Below are 24,309 nucleotides of genomic sequence, written 5' to 3' on the forward strand. Positions count from 1 at the left end.
AAGATAAGTTTCTTAGGGGGTTCAAGTTTCCAAAATGGTGTCATTTGTGGGGGAGCTCCAATGTGTAGGCACACAGGGGCTCTCCAAACGAGACATGGTGTCAGCTAAAGATTGGAGCCAATTTTTCAGTCAAATGGCGCTCCTTCCCTTCCGAGCTCTGCCGTGCGCCAAAACAGTGGTTTACCCCCACATATGAGGTATCGGTGTACTCAGGAGAAATTGCCCAACAAATTTTAAGATTAATTTTATCCTGATGCCCATGTGAAAATGAAAAAATTGAGGCTAAAAGAAATTTTTTGTGAAAAAAAGTACTTTTTCCTTTTTACGGATCAATTTGTGAAGTACCTGGGGCTTCAAAGTGCTCACTATGCATCAAGATAAATTTCTCAGGGGGTTCAAGTTTCCAAAATGGGGTCACTTATGGGGGAGCTCCAATGTTTAGGCACACAGGGGCTCTCCAAATGCGACATGGTGTCCGTGAATGATTGGAGCTAACTTTTCATTCAAAAAGTCAAATGGCGCTCCTTCCCTTCCGAATCCTGATGTGCGCCCAAACAGTGGTTCCCCCCCACATCTGGGGTATCAGCGTACTCAGGACAAATTGGACAACAACTTTCATTGTCCACTTTCTCCTTTTACCCTTGGGAAAATAAAAAAATTGTTGCTAAAAGATCATTTTTGTAACTAAAAAGTTAAATGTTCATTTTTTCCTTCCATGTTGCTTGTGCTGCTGTGAAACATCTGAAGGGTTAATAAACTTCTTGAATGTGGTTTTGAGCACCTTGAGGGGAGCAGTTTTTAGAATGGTGTCACTTTTGGGCATTTTCAGCCATATAGACCCCTCAATCTGACTTCAAATGTGAAGTGGTCCCTAAAAAAAAGGTTTTGTAAATTTTGCTGTAAAAATGAGAAATCGCTGGTCAAATTTTAATCCTTATAACTTCCTAGCAAAAAAGAAAATTGTTTCCAAAATTGTGCTGATGTAAAGTAGACATGTGGGAAATGTAATGTATTAACTATATTGTGTCACATAACTCTCTGGTTTAACAGAATAAAAATTCAAAATTTGAAAATTGCGAAATTTTCTAAATTTTCGCTAAATTTCTGATTTTTTCACAAATAAACGCAAAAATTATCGACCTAAATTTACTACTAACATGAAGCTCAATATGTCACGAAAAAACATTCTCAGAATCGCTAGGATCCGTTGAAGCATTCCTGAGTTATTACCTCATAAAGGGACACTGGTCAGAATTACAAAAAATGGCTAGGTCATTAAAGTCAAAATAGGCTGGGTCATGAAGGGGTTAATAAACATAAGCTTGCTATTATATATTTATGGATGGATAACTATGGCTATATCTATCTATAGATATATTTATAGATAGACAGATATATCTGTAGCTACATAGATATATTGTATCTATCTATATATCTCTCTGGCTACTTTCACACATAGATAGATGTAGATAGATAAATCTATGGATAGATGTAGATAGATATATGAATAGTTAGGCTATTCTCACACATAAGGTTTTTGCCGTCAGGCATAATCCGGCGAGTTTTGAAAAAACGGATTCGTTTTTTTTTTTCGCCGAAAACGTTTTTTTCTCATAGAGTTGTTTTAGCGCCGGTTTGTGCCTGATGGCCACACGTTTCATCCGTTTTTTGCAGGATCAGTCAGAAAAGCTGTTTCCGGCGGACGGAGAAAACGTACAGAAGAACATTTTTTATGTCCGGCAAAAAAAAACGCCCAGAGATGGATCCGGCAAAAAATTTATGAAACTGAGATGGGAAATGATGAATCCGGCCTCCGAATCCGGTTTTCCATGCATGTGTCGATTGAAATCATGCACATTTTCTTTTCTCTCTCTCAAAAAACCGGAACAGTTGCATCAGTTCTTCACTATTTGCAACGGACGATAATGCAGCAAGAGGAGGCGGCACCCGGCGCGCACAGGCATGGAGTGACGGCTGTGCTGCGTCTGATTAAGAGGGAAAGTCCCGCCCCCGGGGACAATTTCAGTGTATGAGGGGGCACATTTTATAAACGTTTATTTCAGCGTGTGCAGGGAGCATAACTAAAAGAGCCACCTTGTCAGAATGCAGCATTAGTGCTGCACAAGATGGCTTTTTTAGGTACAAACGCCTGAGGGGTTCCCTTTAATCATGAAGTTATATGTAAGCACGATACAAAATGAGGAGAACATGGCTCTTGGTCACAGATGATTGCAGCACTGAAGGGGTTACTGCAACCGCCCCGCCCAGGAATCTCCAGCACCTACCTCCACCTGCAGAGCCTCACACCACATATATGGCTGTTCTGTGCACACAGGACCTGTGATGAGGTCACAGGAGGGGAGGAGTCAGGGGTCACATGATCAGGGGCCTGAGTGTATGCAGGAGGAGGTGTAGGGAGCAGAGCCGTGTGTTTACCAGGTGTACAGAGCAGAGCCGTATGTGTATGAGGTGTATGGAGCAAAGATGCTTGTGTGCGTGTAGGGAGCAGACCTACATGTGTATGAGGTGTACGGAGCGGAGCCGTGAGTGTACGGAGCGGAGCTGTGTGTATGAGGTGTACAGAGCGGAGCCAAGTGTGTACTAGGTGTACGGAGCAGAGCGGTGTGTGTACGATGTGAATGAAGCATAGCCATGTGTATATGTAGCAGAGCCGGGTGTGTTCGGAGCAGAGCCATGTGTGTATGACGTGTATGAAGCGTATCTGTGTGTATATGTAGTAGAGCAGTGTGTACGAGGTGTACGGAGCGGAGCTGTGTGTGTACGAGATGTACGGAGCAGAGCCGTGTGTGTACGAGGTGTACGGAGCGGAGCCGTGTGTGTACGAGGTGTACGGAGCGGAGCCGTGTGTGTACGAGGTGTACGGAGCGGAGCCGTGTGTGTACGAGGTGTACGGAGCGGAGCCGTGTGTGTACGAGGTGTACGGAGCGGAGCCGTGTGTGTACGAGGCGTACGGAGAGGAGCCGTGTGTGTACGAGGCGTACGGAGCGGAGCCGTGTGTGTACGAGGCGTACGGAGCGGAGCCGTGTGTGTACGAGGCGTACGGAGCGGAGCCGTGTGTGTACGAGGCGTACGGAGAGGAGCCGTGTGTGTACGAGGTGTACGGAGCGGAGCCGTGTGTGTACGAGGCGTACGGAGAGGAGCCGTGTGTGTACGAGGCGTACGGAGCGGAGCCGTGTGTGTACGAGGCGTACGGAGCGGAGCCGTGTGTGTACGAGGCGTACGGAGCGGAGCCGTGTGTGTACGAGGCGTACGGAGAGGAGCCGTGTGTGTACGAGGCGTACGGAGAGGAGCCGTGTGTGTACGAGGCGTACGGAGAGGAGCCGTGTGTGTACGAGGCGTACGGAGCGGAGCCGTGTGTGTACGAGGCGTACGGAGCGGAGCCGTGTGTGTACGAGGCGTACGGAGAGGAGCCGTGTGTGTACGAGGCGTACGGAGCGGAGCCGTGTGTGTACGAGGTGTACGGAGAGGAGCCGTGTGTGTACGAGGTGTACGGAGCGGAGCCGTGTGTGTACGAGGCGTACGGAGCGGAGCCGTGTGTGTACGAGGCGTACGGAGCGGAGCCGTGTGTGTACGAGGCGTACGGAGAGGAGCCGTGTGTGTACGAGGTGTACGGAGCGGAGCCGTGTGTGTACGAGGCGTACGGAGAGGAGCCGTGTGTGTACGAGGCGTACGGAGCGGAGCCGTGTGTGTACGAGGCGTACGGAGCGGAGCCGTGTGTGTACGAGGTGTACGGAGAGGAGCCGTGTGTGTACGAGGTGTACGGAGCGGAGCCGTGTGTGTACGAGGTGTACAGAGAAGAGCCGTGTGTGTACGACGTGTATGAAGTGTAGCCGTATGTATATGTAGCAGAGCCATGTGTACGAGGTGTATGGAGCAGAGCCAGGTGTATGAGGTGTACGGAGCAGAGTCGTGTGTGTACGACGTGTATGAAGTGTAGCAGTGTGTACATGTAGCAGAGCCGGGTGTGCACGATGTGTGCAAAGCGGAGCCGTGTGTGTGACGTGTACTGAGTGGAGCCGTATTAATGTAAAGAGTCATGCATACATGATGTGTATGGAGCACAGCCACGACTGTTTGAGTGTGTTTGCAGCAGAGCCGTGCTTGTACGACACGTACAGAGAGTGACCATTAATTTGTGATGTGTATGGAACTGAGCGATGTGCATGTATGATGTACAATAGGGAAAATACAGTTAGGTCCATATATATTTGGACAGAGACAACATTTTTCTAATTTTGGTTATAGACATTACCACAATGAATTTTAAACAAAACAATTCAGATGCAGTTGAAGTTCAGACTTTCAGCTTTCATTTGAGGGTATCCACATCAAAATTGGATGAAGGGTTTAAGAGTTTCAGCTCCTTAACATGTGCCACCCTGTTTTTAAAGGGACCAAAAGTAATTGGACAATTGACTCCAAGGCTATTTCATGGACAGGTGTGGGCAATCCCTTCGTTATGTTATTCTCAATTAAGCAGATAAAAGACCTGGAGTTGATTTGAGGTGTGGTGCTTGCATTTGGAAGGTTTTGCTGTGAAGTAAACATGCGGTCAAAGGAGCTCTCCATGCAGGGGAAACAAGCCATCCTCAAGCTGCGAAAACAGAAAAAACCATCCGAGAAATTGCTACAATATTAGGAGTGGAGTGGCAAAATCTACAGTTTGGTACATCCTGAGAAAGAAAGAAAGCACTGGTGAACCCATCAATGCAAAAAGACCTGGGCACCCACGGAAGACAACAGTGGTGGATGATGGCAGAATAATCTCCATGGTGAAGAGAAACCCCTTCACAACAGCCAACCAAGTGAACAACACTCTCCAGGAGGTCGGCGTATCAATATCCAAATCTACCATAAAGAGAAGACTGCATGAAAGTAATACAGAGGGTTCACTGCACGGTGCAAGCCACTCATAAGCATCAAGAATAAAAAGGCTAGACTGGACTTTGCTAGAAAAAATCTAAAAAAGCCAGCACAGTTCTGGAAGAACATTCTTTGGATAGACAAAACCAAGATCAGCCTCTACCAGAATGATGGAAAGAGAAAAGTATGGCGAAGGTGTGGTACAGCTCATGATCCAAAGCATACCACATCATCTGTAAAACATGGCAGAGGCAGTGTGATGGCTTGGGCATGCATGGCTGCCGGTGGCACTGGGTCACTAGTGTTTATTGATGATGTGACACAGGACAGAAGCAGCCAAATGAATTCTGAGGTACTCAGAGCCATACTGTGTGCTCAGATCCAGCCAAATGCAGCAAACTGATTGGTCGTCATTTCATACTACAGAAGGACAATGACCCAAAACATAAAGCCAAAGCAACCCAGGAGTTTATTAAAGCAAAGAAGTGGAATATTCTTCAGTGGCCAAGTCAGTCACCTGATCTCAACCCAATTGAGCAGCATTTCACTTGTTAAAGACTAAACTTCAGACAGAAAGGCCCACAAACAAACAGCAACTGAAAACCACCGCAGTGAAGGCCTGGCAGAGCATCAAAAAGGAGGAAACACAGCGTCTGGTGATGTCCATGAGTTCAAGACTTCAGGCAGTCATTGCCAACAAAGGGTTTCCAACCAAGTACTAAAAATTAACATTTTATTTAAAATTATTGAATCTGTCCAATTACTTTTGGTCCCTTTAAAAACAGGGCAGCACATGTTAAGGAGCTGAAACTCCTAAATCCTTCATCCAATTTTACTGTGGATACCCTCAAATGAAAGCTGAAAGTCTGAACTTCAACTGCATCTGAATTGTTTTGTTTAAAATTCATTGTGGCAATGTCTATAATCAAAATTAGAAAAATGTTGTCTCTGTCCAATTATATATGAACGTAACTGTATATTATGTATTCAACAGAGTTTCAGCAGTCTCTGGTGTCTCCTATGTGATGTGTACAGCAGACCACCTCCTCCACACCACCAGCACTGTTTGAATTCTATAAATGTTACTTTAGCAGTTATGAATTTCCCACGTTAAAGTTACATCCATTACAATTTGCATATTTGTTGGAGTAACTGTAAGGTTTTCTGACCTACAAGGAATGGAGAGGTTGGTAATTTTCATTTTAGGTACTGTGGTAGATCGGCTCACTCGGCTGCACACGTAGGTTGACACAGGTACACTGTCTCTTTAGATCTTCCACTAGTTTATTATAAATGCTGCATACACCAGTGCAAAGTGAAAATAAACAAGGCCCTTCGGACAAAACGGGAGAACAAACCAAAATGGTATACAGTCTCTGCAGCTTCGGGGATCCGCCCGCTCAGGATATTAGAATCGGGTTCAGTACAGTTTAAAACAAAACCACTTCTCTGGAGCTGCCGGCTTCAGACCCACTGAACACTGAATGCCTCAGAAGGCTGACTATTTAAACCCCAGACCACACCCTGGGCTGGAGATAAGGTGGACAACCTCCCACCCGCTCTACGGTTGTCTGCAATAACCCAGTCTTTAAAATGGCCAAGTAGCCCCTCTCAACACATAGTGTGATGGAGCAAACTTGTGGGTTTTAAATCACTGAAGCTAACAGCCTCAGGGAAACGTATCTCCCCTCTAGAACTTTCCCACTGACTTTGCCACTATATTAACTGTGAGAGACAGAATCTAAAACTAAAAAACAGAAAATCTAATTGTATGATAATTTAATTGCATTTTATTGCATGAAATAAGTATTTGATTATCCACCAACCAGCAAGCATTCTGTCTCTCACAGACCTGTTTTTTTCTTTAAGAAGTCCTCATACTCTGAAATCATTACCTGTATTAATTGGACCATTTTGAACTTGTTACCTGTATAAGGCTAGGTTCACATTGCGTTGAAGCAGCCCGTTCAACACATGCGTTAAACTGACTGTGTTAACGCAAGTGCTAACATGCCATCATGCTAGCACAGATAGAGTTAGCAGATACTCTTATCTGCACTAGCGGTGACAGACCTGGAGATGCTGCAGCCCTCGTCCCAGGGTCCGTCACTCAAAGACGGCACTTCGCTAGTGCACGCCCATTTTGGCATGCATTGGCGCTGCAACCAAAATAGGGCTTAATGGCAGCATTAACGGACTCCATTACACCGCGTTATGCCGCGTTGTAACGCAGTCAGTCTAACAGACTGCTTAAACGTAATGTGAACCCAGCCTAAAAGTCACCTGTCCACAGAATCAAACACACTCCTACCTCTCCACCATGACCAAAACCAAAGAGCTGTCTAAGGACACCAGGGACAAAAATGTAGATCTGTACAAGGCTGTGATGGGCTACAAGACAATAGGCAAGCAGCCTGATGAGAAGGCAACAACTGATGGCACAATTATTATTAGAAAATGGAAGAAACACAGGATGACTGTTATTTCTTCCTCGGTCTGAGATTCTATGCAGGATTTTGCCTGGGCGCAGGATTCTGGGGCCGTAACTGACGCTGATTGGAGGAGGATAGTAAAGAGGCAGGGGTTTCCTCCAGGCACCGCACACTCTGGAGTCTGGAAGAAATCATTAGCATAAGGAAAGAATATAACTGTTAATATGAGGCATACAGGTAGGACTAGTGTAACATTTCTATTACCTGTATGTCCATAAACTGTTAATATGAGGCATACAGGTAGGACTAGTGTAACATTTCTATTACCTGTATGTCCATATTAATAGCCCATATACTTCCCGGGGGGTGACAGATTCCTTTAATCATCAACAGACTACCCCGTGACGAAAAATGGAAGATGGCGGTTTGGGGTAGATACGGGCTCAAAACTACTGGACAAGGCATCAGCCTTAACATTCTTGGAACCAGGACGAAATGTAATAGAAAACTGAAACCGTGAAAAAAAAGCGACCAAGGAGCCTGTCTAGGAGTCAGTCTTTTTGCAGACTCGATATATGCCAAATTTTTATGATCCATCATTACGGTATTCGGATGAGCCGCCCCTTCCAAAAAGTGCCTCCATTCTTCGAACGCTAATTTAATCGCAAGAAGCTCTCTATTGCCCACATCATAATTTTCTCTTGGCGGACGAGAACTTCCTGGGAAAAAAAGCACAGGGTTTAAGGTTAGTTAAAGTGGCAGGACCCTGGGATAACACTGCACCCACCCCCACCTCAGAAACGTCCACCTCCACAACAAAAGATTTGGAGTTGGACGAGTCTGTCTGAATCAAAATGACAATAAAATGTCATCCAAATAAATAATAACAAAGTGGCCTATGAGGTCCACGAACACATTAACCCCTTTCTGACATCGGACGTACTATCCCGTCGAGGTGGGGTGGGCCCCTATGACAACGGACGGGATAGTACGTCCAGCGCGATCGGCGGCGCTCACGGGGGGAGCGCCGCCGATCGCGGCCGGGTGTCAGCTGCCTATCGCAGCTGACATCCGGCACTATGTGCCAGGAGCGGTCACGGACCGCTCCCGGCACATTAACCCCCGGCACACCGCGATCAAAGATGATCGCGATGTGCCGGCGGTGCAGGGAAGCATCGCGCAGGGAGGGGGCTCCCTGCGTGCTTCCCTGAGCCCCCCGCAGCAACGCGATGTGATCGCGTTGCTGAGAGGGTCTTACCTCCCTCCCTGCTTGTTCCAGGCCCGGATCCAAGATGGCCGCGGATCCGGGTCCTGCAGGGAGGGAGGTGGCTTCACAGAAGCCTGCTCAGAGCAGGCACTGTGAAGCAGCCTGCACTGCTCTCAGATCGGTGATCTGACAGAGTGCTGTGCACACTGTCAGATCACTGATCTGTGATGTCCCCCCCTGGGACAATGTAAAAAAGTTAAAAAAAAATTTTCAAAATGTGTAAAAAAAAATATTCCTAAATAATGAAAAAAACAAACAAATATTATTCCCCTAAATACATTTCTTTATCTAAATTTAAAAAAAAAACAATAAAAGTACACATATTTAGTATCGCTGCATCCGTAACGACCCGACCTATAAAACTGGCCCACTAGTTAACCCCTTCAGTAAACACCGTAAGAAAAAAAAAAAAACGAGGCAAAAAACAATGCTTTATTATCATACTGCCGAACAAAAAGTGGAATAACACGCGATCAAAAAGACAGATATAAATAACCATGATACCGCTGAAAGCATCATCTTGTCCCGCAAAAAACGAGCCACCATACAGCATCATCAGCAAAAAAAAAAAAAGTTATAGTCCTGAGAATAAAGCGATGCAAAAATAATTATTTTTTCTATAAAAATAGTTTTTATCGTATAAAAGTGGCCAAAACATAAAAAAAGATATAAATGAGGTGTCGCTGTAATCGTACTGACCCGAAGAATAAAACTGATTTATCAATTTTACCAAACGCGGAACGGTATAAACGCCTCCCCCAAAAGAAATTCATGAATAGCTGGTTTTTGGTCATTCTGCCTCACAAAAATCGGAATAAAAAGCGATCAAAAAATGTAACGTGCCCGAAAATGTTACCAATAAAAATGTCAACTCGTCCCGCAAAAAACAAGACCTCACATGACTCTGTGAACCAAAATATGGAAAAATTATAGCTCTCAAAATGTGGTAACGCAAAAAATATTTTTTTGCAATAAAAAGCGTCTTTCAGTGTGTGACGGCTGCCAATCATAAAAATCTGCTAAAAAACCCTCTATAAAAGTAAATCAAAACGCCCTTCATCACCCCCTTAGTTAGGGAAAAATTTAAAAAATGTATTTATTTCCATTTTCCCATTAGGGCTATGGTTAGGGTTAGAGCTAGGGTTAGGGCTAGGGTTAGGGCTAGGGTTAGGGCTAGGGCTACAGTTTGGGTTGGGGCTAAAGTTAGGGTTAGGGTTGGGGCTAAAGTTACAGTTAGGGTTTAGATTACATTTACAGTTGGGAATAGGGTTGGGATTAGGGTTAGGGGTGTGTCAGGGTTAGAGGTGTGGTTAGGGTTACTGTTGGGATTAGGGTTAGGGGTGTGTTTGGATTAGGGTTTCAGTTATAATTGGGGGGTTTCCACTGTTTAGGCACATCAGGGGCTCTCCAATCGTGATATGGCGTCCGATCTCAATTCCAGCCAATTCTGCGTTGAAAAAGTAAAACAGTGCTTCTTCCCTTCCGAGCTCTCCCGTGTGCCCAAACAGGGGTTTACCCCAACATATGGGGTATCAGTGTACTCAGGACAAATAGGACAACAACTTTTATGGTCCAATTTCTCCTGTTACCCTTGGGAAAATACAAAACTGGGGGCTAAAAAATTATTTTTGTGGGAAAAAAAAAGATTTTTATTTTCACGGCTCTGCGTTATAAACTGTAGTGAAACACTTGGGGGTTCAAAGTTCTCACAACACAACACAATATGGGGTCACTTGTGGGGGATTTCTACTGTTTAGGTACATTAGGGGTTCTGCAAACGCAATGTGACGCCTGCAGACCATTCCATCTAAGTCTGCATTCCAAATGGCACTCCTTCCCTACCGAGCCCTCCCATGCGCCCAAATGGTGGTTCCCCGCAACATATCGGGTATCAGTGAACTCAGGACAAATTGGACAACAACTTTTGGGGTCAAATTTCTCCTCTTACCCTCGGGAAAATACAAAACTGGGGGCTAAAAAATAATTTTTTGGGGAAAGATTTTTTTTTTTAATTTTCATGGCTCTGCGTTACAAACTGTAGTGAAACACTTGGGGGTTCAAAGCTCTCACAACACATCTAGATGAGTTCCTTAGGGGGTCTAGTTTCCAAAATGGTGTCACTTGTGGGGGGTTTCTACTGTTTCGGTACATTAGGGGCTCTGCAAATGCAATGTGACACCTGCAGACCATTCCATCTAAGTCTGCATTCCAAATGGAGCTCCTTCCCTTCCGAGCTCTCCCATGCGCCCAAACAGTGGTTCCCCCCACATATGGTGTATCATCGCACTCAGGACAAATTGGGCAACAAATTTTGGGGTCCACTTTCTCCTGTTACCCTCGGGAAAATACAAAACTGGGGGCTAAAAAAATAATTTTTGTGGGAAAAATTTGTTTTATTTTTACGGCTCTGCATTATAAACTTCTGTGAAGCACTTGGTGGGTCAAAGTGCTCACCACACCTCTAGATAAGTTCCTTAGGGGGTCTACTTTCCAAAATGGTGTCACTTGTGGGGGTTTCAATGTTTAGGCACATCAGGGGCTCTCAAACGCAACATGGCGTCCCATCTCAATTCCTGTCAATTTTGCATTGAAAAGTCAAACGGCGCTCCTTCCCTTCCGAGCTCTCCCATCCGCCCAAACAGTGGTTTACCCGCACATATGGGGTATCAGCGTACTCAGGACAAATTGTACAACAACTTTTGGGGTCCAATTTCTTCTCTTACCCTTGGGAAAATAAAAAATTGGGGGCGAAAAGATAATTTTTGTGAAAAAATATGATTTTTTATTTTTACGGTTCTACATTATAAACTTCTGTGAAGCACTTGGTGGGTCAAAGTGCTCACCACACCTCTAGATAAGTTCCTTAGGGGGTCTACTTTCCAAAATGGTGTCACTTGTGGGGGTTTCAATGTTTAGGCACATCAGGGGCTCTCCAAACGCAACATGGCGTCCCATCTCAATTCCTGTCAATTTTGCATTGAAAAGTCAAACGGCGCTCCTTCCCTTCCGAGCTCTCCCATCCGCCCAAACAGTGGTTTACCCCCACATATGGGGTATCAGCGTACTCAGGACAAATTGTACAACAACTTTTGGGGTCCAATTTCTTCTCTTACCCTTGGGAAAATACAAAATTGGGGGCGGAAAGTTAATTTTTGTGAAAAAATATGATTTTTTATTTTTACGGTTCTACATTATAAACTTCTGTGAAGCACTTGGTGGGTCAAAGTACTCACCACACCTCTAGATAAGTTCCTTAGGGGGTCTACTTTCCAAAATGGTGTCACTTTTGGGGGGTTTCAATGTTTAGGCACATCAGGGGCTCTCCAAACGAAACATGGCGTCCCATCTCAATTCCAGTCAATTTTGCATTGAAAAGTCAAATGGCGCTCCTTCGCTTCTGAGCTCTGCCATGCGCCCAAACAGTGGTTTACCCCCACATGTGGGGTATTGGCGTACTCAGGACAAATTGTACAACAATGTTTGGGGTCCATTTTCTCCTGTTACCCTTGGTAAAATAAAACAAATTGGAGCTGAATTAATTTTTTTGTGAAAAAAAGTTAAATGTTAATTTTTATTTAAACATTCAAAAAATTCCTGTGAAGCACCAGAAGGGTTAATAAACTTCTTGAATATGGTTTTGAGCACCTTGAGGGGTGTAGTTTTTAGAATGGTTTCACACTTGGGTATTTTCTATCATATAGACCCCTCAAAATGACTTCAAATGAGATGTGGTCCCTAAAAAAAATGGTGTTGTAGAAATGAGAAATTGCTGGTCAACTTTTAACCCTTATAACTCCCTAACAAAAACAAATTTTGGTTCCAAAATTGTGCTGATGTAAAGTAGACATGTGGGAAATGTTACTTATTAAGTATTTTGTGTGACATATCTCTGTGATTTAATTACAAAAAAATTCAAAGTTGGAAAATTGCAAAATTTTCATAATTTTCGCCAAATTTCCGTTTTTTTCACAAATAAACACAGGTACTATCAAATAATTTTTACCATTGTCATGAAGTACAATATGTCTCGAGAAAACAGTGTCAGAATCACTAGGATCCGTTGAAGCGTTCCAGAGTTATAACCTCACAAAGGGACAGTGGTCAGAATTGTAAAAATTGGCCCGGTCATTAACGTGCAAACCACCCTTGGGGGTAAAGGGGTTAATGAAATTTTGAAAAACAACGGGAACATTAGTAAGTCCAAAATGGCATGACCAGATTTTCAAAAAGTCCCTCTGATGTGAGGAATGCCGTTTTCCACTTATCCCCCTCCCGAACCCTTATTAGATTGTAAGCCCCCCAGGAGATCTAATTTGGAGAACCATTTGGCCCCTGATAACTGATTACAAATCTGGGATAAGGGAAAGAGGGTAAGTGTTTCTTACAGCTATTTTGTTGCATTCCCGTAAGTCGAGGCAGGGACGCAGACAGCCATCTTTTTTCTTAACGAAAAAGAACCCGGCTGCCACAGGAGAAACGGAAGGCCATATATGCCCCTTACGGAGGCTTCCCGCAATATACTCCTTCATGGCTAACTGCTCAGGACCGGACAAACCGAACAGATGGGCTTTTGGTAACTTACTAACTCAATGGCATAATCAAAGGGTCTATGAGGCGGTAAAACCTCTGCCTCGCTTTCGGAAAACACGTCCCCGAAGTCTTTCAGGTACTCTGGAATACCTTCCAGACTGACAGACGACACAGAGACAGATTTGACTAGTTCAGATAATAATGCAGATTCACAACAATGGGAACCAATAGAGTAGAAAAGCGTATGCATAGAAGAAATGGGATCACCACATCAATCATAAAGTGCAAAAAATAGCAATTTTTATTGAGAACATCACACAAAAGAACATTAAAAACAGTTAAAAACCCAACAACATGGGTAGAGGTTACGGGTCCACTCAGTACGGTTCTTGCTAACTTCCGGCCAATAGAAGCCCTGGCACCTGCGCAGTAGCTCACACGGGACGCCGAACCGATGTTTATATGTAAATGCCTGCGCCGCCATCATATGCCACACCTGGCAGGTAAATTAAGAATGTATTTATCTATTTAAACAGGGGGAACACACCGTCACTACACCACTGACCTTTCAATTAAGATATGCATTAGGTGATCCCCTTTGTTTATTATAAATTGATGGTGTCCGCTCAAAACTATGGTAGTACTCTGATTCACAACAATGGTTAACACAATTAGGACCCCATTGGAGATTCTCCCCAGTATCCCAATTGATGATAGGGTTGTGGCGTTGTAACCAGGGCATACCAACACCAACCCAGCCGATAAATTCTCCAAAAAAACAACTTATTTTCTCAGTGTGATCAGAGCCCACTTTGAGCAAGATGTGGACCCACATCTCCTCATCCACTTAGTAGCATGTTTAGACCACTCAAACTGCTCACAGTGGCAAGAAATGGCTGAACCACTGGTTCCACTACCAAATGAATATAACAACGAGCTATAAGTGTATCTGAAATGAAGACTACAGGGGTCCAGTTACCGTACATTATGCCGCTCCACATCAGAATTTCGGGACTAGTGTGCTGTTCCCTCGTGAAGGCCTCTTCTTTAGTTGCTCACATGGTCTTGAAGAGGTTTGCAAGATATTGGGGCTATAAGTCAGATGTCCAACTACAGGTGTTCCATGAACCTCATGCCACCACATGGAAAGGCTATAACAGTACATAGCAAGATGACAATGGAGGCTGAAGTGGAGGTCTATTTTCTTCAGTGATGTGTCCAAATTTTGTCTTCAGTGTAATGGACAATGCGGTATTTTTCTAGTGCTACCATGAGCAGCTTGCGTGACCTCAAGTTGCTAACATGGCCTGCAGCATCTCTGGAATGGTCTCCTCTCGAGCACATCTAGGATGTCATTGGCCAGAAATTGCACAAGAAGCAATCAGCAGTGGATTTGGTAGCATTCAGTATGGCAGAACAACTATTAAAAACCTTGATAATACCATGCCAAGGTATAAACAGTAAGTGCAGGAATTTCTGCGCACAATATATTTGATACTGAATAAAACAAGATGTTTTGAAAATGTTGCTTCCATTTTTTTAATCATTTCCATATCATTATAAAGTCTATTAATCCTGTGATTTTCATAATTCTACACATTTTCCTTTTCCTTCTTGGTGTTTCAATTTCATTGTTGAGAAGTGTAGGTTGCTTTTCAATATCAGATGTTTATTAATAAATTCACACCATTTTTATTCACTTAGGTCACTAAAGTGCATTTCCTTATGCGACGAGTAATTTTAACCCCTTAACCCCTTAAGCCCCGAGGGTGGTTTGCACGTTAATGACCGGGCCAATTTTTACAATTCTGACCACTGTCCCTTTATGAGGTTATAACTCTGGAACGCTTCAACGGATCTTGGCGATTCTGACATTGTTTTCTCGTGACATATTGTACTTCATTTTAGTAGTAACATTTATTCGATATAACTTGCGTTTATTTGTGAAAAAAACGGAAATTTGGCGAAAATTTAGAAAGTTTCGCAATTTTCCAACTTTAAATTTTTATGCCCTTAAATCACAGAGATATCTCACGCAAAATACTTAATAAGTAACATTTCCCACATGTCTACTTTACATCAGCACAATTTTGGAACCAAAATTTTTTTTTGTTAGGGAGTTATAAGGGTTAAAAGTTGACCAGCAATTTCTCATTTTTACAACACCATTTTTTTTTAGGGACCACATCTCATTTGATGTCATTTTGAGGGGTCTATATGATAGAAAATACCCAAGTGTGAGACCATTCTAAAAACTGCACCCCTCAAGGTGCTCAAAACCACATTCAAGAAGTTTATTAACCCTTCAGGGGTTTCACAGGAATTTTTGGAATGTTTAAATAAGAATGAATATTTAACTTTTTTTCACACAAAATTTATTTCAGCTCCAATTTGTTTTATTTTACCAAGGGTAACAGGATAAAATGGATGCCAAACATTGTTGTACAATCTGTACTGAGTACGCTGATAGCCCATATGTGGGAGTAAACCACTGTTTGGGCGCATGGCAGAGCTCGGAAGGGAAGGAGCGCCATTTGACTTTTAAATGCAAAATTGACAGGAATTGAGATGGGACGCCATGTTGCGTTTGGAGAGCCACTGATGTGCCTAAACATTGAAACCCCCCACAAGTGACACCATTTTGGAAAGTAGACACCCTAAGGAACTTATCTAGATGTGTGGTGACCACTTTGACCCACCAATTGCTTCACAGAAGTTTATAATGCAGAGCCGTAAAAATAAAAAATCATATTTTTTCACAAAAATGATCTTTTCGCCCCCAATTTTTTTTTTTCCCAAGAGTAAGAGAAGAAATTGGACCTCAAAAATTGTTGGCCAATTTGTCCTGAGTACGCTGATACCCCATATATGGGTGTAAACCATTGTTTGGGCGTATGGCAGAGCTCGGAAGGGAAGGAGCGCCATTTGACTTTTCAATGCAAAATTGACTGGAATTGAGATGGGACGCCATGTTGCGTTTGGAGAGCCCCTGATGTGCCTAAACATTGGAACCCCTCACAAGTGACACCATTTTGAAAAGTAGACCCCTTAAGGAACTTATCTAGATGTGTGGTGAGCACTTTGACCCAACAAGTGCTTCACAGAAGTTTATAATGCAGAGCCGTAAAAATAAAAAATCTTATTTTTTCACAAAAATGATCTTTTCGCCCCCAATTTTTTATTTTCCCAAGGGTAAGAGAAGAAATTAGACCACAAAAGTTGTTGTGCAATTTGTCCTGAGTGCGACGATACCCCATATGTGGGGGGTAAACCACTTTTTGGGTGCATAGCAGAGCTCGGAAGGGAAGGAGCGCCATTTGACTTTTCAATGCAAAATTGACTGGAATTAAGTTGGGACGCCATGTTGGTTTGGAGAGCCCCTGATGTGCCTAAACATTAAAACCCCCCACAAGTGACACCATTTTGGAAACTAGACCCCATAAGGAACTTATCTAGATGTGTTTTGAGAGCTTTGAACCCCCAAATGTTTCACTACAGTTTATAACGCAGAGCCGTTAAAATAATTTTTTTTTTTTTTTTCGCAAAAATTATTTTTTAGCCCCCAGTTTTGTATTTTCACAAGGGTAACATAATAAATTGGACCCCAAAAGTTGTTGTCCAATTTGTCCTGAGTACGCTGATACCCCATATGTGGGGGGGAACCACTGTTTGGGCACATGGCAGAGCTCGGAAGGGAAGGAGCGCCATTTGGAATGCAGACTTAGATGGATTGGTCTGCAGGAGTCACGTTGCATTTGCAGAGCCCCTGATGTACCCAAACAGTACAAACCCCCCACAAGTGACCCCATATTAGAAACTAGACCTCCCAAGGAACTTATCTAGATGTGTTGTGAGAACTTTGAACCCCTAAGTGTTTCACTACAGTTTATAACGCAGAGCCGTGAAAATAAAAATTATTTTTTTTTTTCATAAAAATGATTTTTTAGCCCCCAGCTTTGTATTTTTACAAGGGTAACAGAATAAATTGGACCCCAAAAGTTGTTGTTCAATTTGTCCTGAGTACGCTGATACCCCGTATGTGGGGGGGAACCACTGTTTGGGCGCATGGCAGAGCTCGGAAGGGAAGGAGCGCCATTTGGAATGCAGACTTAGATGGATTGGTCTGCAGGCGTCACGTTGCATTTGCAGAGCCCCTGATGTACCCAAACAGTAGAAACCACCCACAAGTGACCCCATATTGAAACTAGACCTCCCATGGAACTTATCTAGATGTGTTGTGAAAACTTTGAACCCCCAAGTGTTTCACTACAGTTTACAACGCAGAGCCGTGAAAATAAAAAATCCTTTTTTTTCCCACAAAAATGATTTTTAGCCCCCCAAATTTTTATTTTCCCAAGGATAACAAGAGAACTTGGACCCAAAAAGTTGTTGTCCAATTTGTCTCGAGTACGATGATACCCCATATGTTGGGGTAAACCCCTGTTTGGGCGCACGGGAGAGCTCGGAAGTGAAGGAGCACTGTTTTACTTTTTCAATGCAGAATTGGCTGGAATTGAGATCGGACGCCATGTCGCGTTTGGAGAGCCCCTGATGTGCCTAAACAGTGGAAACCCCCCAATTATAACTGAAACCCTAATCCAAACGCACCCCTAACCCTAATCCCAACTGTAACCCTAACCACACACCTAACCCTGACACACCCCTAATTCTAATCCCAACCCTAATCCCAACCGTAAATGTAATACAAACCCTAACCCTAGCCCTAACCCTAGCCCTAACCCTAACCCTAATGGGAAAATGGAAATAAATACATTTTTTTAATTTTATTATTTTTCCCTAAGGCTAGGTTCACATTGCATTAGGGAAATCCGTTTAGCACTAGCGGATTGCGCTAACGCAATGTCTTTTTAGGTGTCGTGTTTAGTGGTCGCGTTAACGTCCCCGCTCTGGAAGATCGGGGATCGGACCTCGGGCGCGCCGCGGACGCTGCAAGCAGCGTCTGAGGCGCGCCACAAAAGAACGGCACCTTGCTAGCGCGAGCCGAAAATGGCACGCTCTAGCGATGCGCTACACCCGAAAATCACATTGCTGTCAATGGTTGTGCTAACGGACCCGTTGCACGGCGTTAATTGTGACATTTTCGCCGTGCAACGCTGTCCGTTAGCGTTAACCCATTAACGCAATGTGAACCTAGCCTAACTAAGGGGGTGATGAAGGGGGGTTTGATTTACTTTTATAGCGAGTTTTTTATATCGGATTTTTATGATTGGCAGCCGTCACACACTAAAAGACGCTTTTTATAGCAAAAAAGTTTTTGCGTCTCCACATTTTGAGACCTATAATTTTTCCATATTTTGGTCCACAGAGTCATGTGAGGTCTTGTTTTTTGCGGGACGAGTTGACGTTTTTATCGGTTACATTTTCGGACATGTGACAGTTTTTGATCGCTTTTTATTCCGATTTTTTGTGAGGCAGAATGACCAAAAACCAGCTATTCATGAATTTCTTTTGGGGGAGGCTTTTATACCGTTCCGCGTTTGGTAAAATTGATGAAGCAGTTTTATTCTTCGGGTCAGTACGATTACAGCGATACCTCATTTATATCATTTTTTTTATGTTTTGGCGCTTTTATACGATAAAAGCTATTTTATAGAAAAAATAATTATTTTGGCATCGCTTTATTCTCAGGACTATAACTTTTTTATTTTTTTGGTTATGATGCTATATGGCGGGTCGTTTTTTGCGGGACAAGATGACGTTTTCAGAGGTACCATGGTTATTTATATCCGTCTTTTTGATCGCGTGTTATTCCACTTTTTGTTCAGCGTTATGATAATAAAGCGTTGTTTTTTGGCTCGTTTTTTTTTTTTTTTTCTTACGGTGTTCACTGAAGGGGTTAACTAGTGGGCCAGTTTTATAGGTCGGGTCGTTACGGACGCGGCGATACTAAATATGTGTACTTTTATTGTTTTTTTTGTTTTTTTTTTATGTAAAGAAATGTATTTATGGGAATAATATTTTTTTTTTTCTGCTTTATTTAGGAATTTTTTTTTTATTTTTTTTTACAAGTGTGGAAATTTTTTTTTTTACTTTTTCACTTTGTCCCAGGGGGGGACATCACAGATCACCGATCTGACAGTGTGCACAGCACTCTGTTAGATCGGTGATCTGACATACAGCCGGGCAGGATTAGAGCTGCAGCTGCAGCCTGATCCTGACCCGGAAGTGCTCCCTGCAGGACCCGGATGCAGCCCGGCGGCCATTTTGGATCCGGGGACTGCAGGGAGAAGACGCTCGGTACACGGTGAGCACATCACCGTGTACCGATCGTCTCAGGGAAGCCCGCAGGGAGCCCCCTCCCTGCGCGATGCTTCCCTGCACCGCCGGCACACCGCGATCATCTTTGATCGCGGTGTGCCGGGGGTTAATGTGCCGGGAGCGGTCCGTGACCGCTCCTGGCACATAGTGCCGGATGTCAGCTGCGATAGGCAGCTGACACCCGGCCGCGATCGGCCGCGCTCCCCCCGTGAGCGCGGCCGATCGCATATGACGTACTATCCCGTCCATGGGAATTAAGTCCCAGGTCACCTGGACGGGATAGTACGTCATATGGGATTAAGGGGTTAAAGACCAAGCCACTTTGTAGGTTAATGACCAAGACTCATATTTTAAATCTGACCAGTGTCATTTTACAAGGTAATAACTCTGGCACGCTTCAACGGATTCCACTGATTGTTAGACTGATTTTTTTGTCACATATTGTACTTCATGATAGTGGTTACATATGTTTGATATGACTTGCGTTTATTTGTGAAAATATTGGAAATTTGGCGAAAATTTTGAAAAGGTCAGTTTTCTAAATTTAAATTCTTATGCCCTTAAACCAGAGAGTTATGTCACACAAAATATTTAATAAATGGCATTTGCCACACCGATACCCCATATGTGAAAACTACTGATTTGGCGCATGGCAGGGCTAGGAAGAGAAGGAGCACTATTTGACTTTTTGAACGTAAAGTGGCTGGAATTGAGAGCAAACACCAAGTCGCGTTTTGGAGAGCCCATGATGTGCATATAATGGAAATACCACCATTGTGGAAACTAGACCCTTATAGGAATTAATCTAGATGTGTGGTGAGCACATTTAATTCCCAGGTACTTCACAAATGTTTATAAAATAGAGGAGTGAAAACTAAAAATCATATTTTTCCCATAAAAATTTTCTTTTAGCCAAAAATGTTTTATTTTCACAAAGGATACAGGAGAAAATGAACCCTAAAAGGTGTTGTGCAATTTCTCTAGAGTGAGCCAATACCTCTTATGTGGTCGAAAAATACATTTGAGGCACAGTGCAGAGCTCAGAATGGAAGCGCAATATTGGGGTTCAGATTTTGCTAGAATGGTTTGAGGGTGACATGCCACATTGGCAGATCCCGAGGTGTAAAAACAGCAGAACCCCAGATAAACGATGTAATTTTGCAAACTACACCTCTCAATGAATTCATCTAGGGGTGCAGTGAGCATATTGATACCTCATGTGTCCCACAGAAATGTCTACCATTTGGCAGGGAAGAAAAAATAATTACATTGTTACCTCTAAAATGTTGTTTTAGCCTCAAATTTTTAATTTGTATAAGAGCTAATAGGAAAAAATGGACCTCACAGTTTGTTGTGCAATTACTCCTGATTGCGCCAATACCCTATGTTACACCCAGTCCGGTCCCTGAACCTTTGTGGGATCCCCGTTGGGACTCCCGCTCTGTGCCGCCTCCACGCTGTCCTGACAGGGCCCCTGCTTCCCCTCCCTCCTCTGCTTCCTGGCATGCAGCCAGCAGGTCCTCGGGCTGTGTGCTTAGGGCGCGCGCTCGCTCCCGGTCCCTTAGAGACAGCGAACATTTTCCAAAAGGTGCTTCTGACCAATGGCATGTTAATAATTGCTATTTCTAGCCCCTCCACCATAGGGAGGGTGCCGGAGCATCAAGTATCCTCAGTTGCTAACTTCCGGTTTCTGCTAGCATGTGCTTCTGTTTCTGAAGTCTCTCTCAGTGCTCCACGTACACTGTTTGTCTCCACAGACTATCTGCTACCCGTTACCTGGCTTTCCTGGACGATCTACAATCTGCTTACTCCAGTTCCATCTCGTCCCGCCATTAAGTCATCTGAACCTCAGGACGTCAGTACTGCTGGAACCAGCTTCCACCCGTACCCCTGGTACCCACCGGTTAGCTCTACGTCACCCGCTAACCCTGCTTGTCCACCTGTCCAGCTGGGTCAGCTACCAAGAGTCTGGGGTCTAACTTGAGGTAGCACCCATGTTCCCCAGGTATCCCAATCTGACCCTGTTCGAGGGGTCTTACCATGGGTGTCTGGGGCTCACATAGTCACGCCCCCTTCGGAGCCCCCCGGACCGTGGTCCAGACGTTCCACGTTCAATTACAATAAAAACGAATGTGAACTTCACCATTTGTGCCTCCATTTCCATTCGTTACACCCAACATGTAAGGCTACTTTCACACTAGCGTCGGTACGAGGCCGTCGCGCTGTGTCGCCCCAACGTACCGACGCATACTGTGCAAGCGCCACACAACGGGGGCAGCGGATGCATTTTTCCAGCGCATCTGCTGCCCCATTGTGAGTTGCGGGGAGGTGGGGGCACATGCGCGGTCGGAAATGGCAGACACAACGCAGCAAAAAACGTTTTTTTTGCTGCCGACGGTCCGCCACAACACGGTGCAACTGTCACACAACGGTTGCGACATGTGGCAAAGCGTCGCAATGCGTCGCAAATGTTAGTCAATGGAGGAAAAACACATCCTGCAAGCAATTTTGCAGGATGCGTTTTTCTCCTAAATGACGCATTGCGACGTGCAGTGCACGACGCTAGTGTGAAAGTAGCCTAATCGGGAGCTGCCTTTGAGGCACAATGCATAGCTCAGAAGGGAAGGAGTGTCATTTTATAGTGCAAATGTTCTCTCAATGAACTCATCTAAGGGTACAGTGATCATATTGACACTACTATTATTATTTATTTATATAGCACCATTAAATCCATGGTGCTGTACATGAGAAAGGGGTTACATACAGAGTTATAGATATCGTTTACAGTAAACAAATTTACAGTGACAGACTGGTACAGAGGGGAGAGGACTACAACAAAATAATTAAATTTATACCACAAAAATTGTCTAGCCCCAGATTTTACACTTTCACTTGAGGAAATGGGTAAAAATGGCATCAAAATTTGTCACACAATTTCTGCTGAAGGTAGAAATACCCCATATGTGGCTGTGCTTAGCCATATGGTGAGACTCGGGAGGGACTGAGTGCTATTTGCCTCCTGATGCGCAGATTTTCCTAGAATAGTTTGCAGACTCCATATACAGTGGGGCAAAAAAGTATTTAGTCAGTCAGCAATAGTGCAAGTTCCACCACTGAAAAAGATGAGAGGCATCTGTAATTTACATCATAGGTAGACCTCAACTATGGGAGACAAACTGAGAAAAAAAAATCCAGAAAATCACATTGTCTGTTTTTTTAACATTTTATTTGCATATTATGGTGGAAAATAAGTATTTGGTCAGAAACAAAATTTCATCTCAATACTTTGTAATATATCCTTTGTTGGCAATGACAGAGGTCAAACGTTTTCTGTAAGTCTTGCCACACACTGTTGTTGGTATGTTGGCCCATTCCTCCATGCAGATCTCCTCTAGAGCAGTGATGTTTTTGGCTTTTCGCTTGGCAACACGGACTTTCAACTCCCTCCAAAGGTTTTCTATAGGGTTGAGATCTGGAGACTGGCTAGGCCACTCCAGGACCTTGAAATGCTTCTTACGAAGCCACTCCTTCGTTGCCCTGGCGGTGTGCTTTGGATCATTGTCATGTTGAAAGACCCAGCCACGTTTCATCTTCAATGCCCTTGCTGATGGAAGGAGGTTTGCACTCAAAATCTCACGATACATGGCCCCATTCATTCTTTCATGTACCCGGATCAGTCGTCCTGGCCCCTTTGCAGAGAAACAGCCCCAAAGCATGATGTTTCCACCACCATGCTTTACAGTAGGTATGGTGTTTGATGGATGCAACTCAGTATTCTTTTTCCTCCAAACACGACAAGTTGTGTTTCCACCAAACAGTTCCAGTTTGGTTTCATCAGACCATAGGACATTCTCCCAAAACTCCTCTGGATCATCCAAATGCTCTCTAGCTAACTTCAGACGGGCCCGGACATGTACTGGCTTAAGCAGTGGGACACGTCTGGCACTGCAGGATCTGAGTCCATGGTGGCGTAGTGTGTTACTTATGGTAGGCCTTGTTACATTGGTCCCAGCTCTCTGCAGTTCATTCACTAGGTCCCCCTGCGTGGTTCTGGGATTTTTGCTCACCGTTCTTGTGATCATTCTGACCCCACGGGGTGGGATTTTGCGTGGAGCCCCAGATCGAGGGAGATTATCAGTGGTCTTGTATGTCTTCCATTTTCGAATTATTGCTCCCACTGTTGATTTCTTCACTCCAAGCTGGTTGGCTATTGCAGAATCAGTCTTCCCAGCCTGGTGCAGGGCTACAATTTTGTTTCTGGTGTCCTTTGACCGCTCTTTGGTCTTCACCATAGTGGAGTTTGGAGTCAGACTGTTTGAGGGTGTGCACAGGTGTCTTTTTATACTGATAACAAGTTTAAACAGGTGCCATTACTACAGGTAATGAGTGGAGGAAAGAGGAGACTCTTAAAGAAGAAGTTACAGGTCTGTGAGAGCCAGAAATCTTGATTGTTTGTTTCTGACCAAATACTTATTTTCCACCATAATATGCAAATAAAATGTTAAAAAAACAGACAATGTGATTTTCTGGATTTTTTTTTCTCAGTTTGTCTCCCATAGTTGAGGTCTACCTATGATGTAAATTACAGACGCCTCTCATCTTTTTAAGTGGTGGAACTTGCACTATTGCTGACTGACTAAATACTTTTTTGCCCCACTGTACATATACACTAAGTGCTAGAGGAGCAAAATCCCCCCCCCCCCCCAAGTGGCCCCATTTTGAAAATTATACCCATGCCAAACATGTGGGTGCTAAATGTGGCTTAGGCACGCTGTGAGGCTCGGAAGGTAGAGGGGCATTTGGATTTTGGAAAGCAGAATTTGCTGATTTTATTTTAGGGGCAAGCAGCCATTTTGCTTTTCCAGAGCCTTTGTGCTACCCGTAAAGTGGAAGCCCCCTATATTTCTGTGAACAGAT

The 24,309-nt window shown here is 43.9% G+C and overlaps 1 protein-coding gene across 1 annotated transcript in view; it reads right to left on the reverse strand.

Annotated features, from left to right (window-relative positions):
• LOC138666626 (zinc finger protein 850-like) overlaps window positions 1–24,309 on the reverse strand; it is a 154,737-nt gene that overhangs the window by 85,311 nt on the left and 45,117 nt on the right. Inside the window, exon 8 of the mRNA XM_069754822.1 lies at window positions 13,166–13,271. Within this exon, the coding sequence (XP_069610923.1) occupies window positions 13,166–13,271 (106 nt within the window). The remainder of the gene's footprint in view (window positions 1–13,165; window positions 13,272–24,309) is intronic.

The sequence above is a fragment of the Ranitomeya imitator genome, chromosome 2 (genome assembly GCF_032444005.1).
Source record: "Ranitomeya imitator isolate aRanImi1 chromosome 2, aRanImi1.pri, whole genome shotgun sequence".
NCBI classification, from domain to species: Eukaryota; Metazoa; Chordata; class Amphibia; order Anura; family Dendrobatidae; genus Ranitomeya; species Ranitomeya imitator.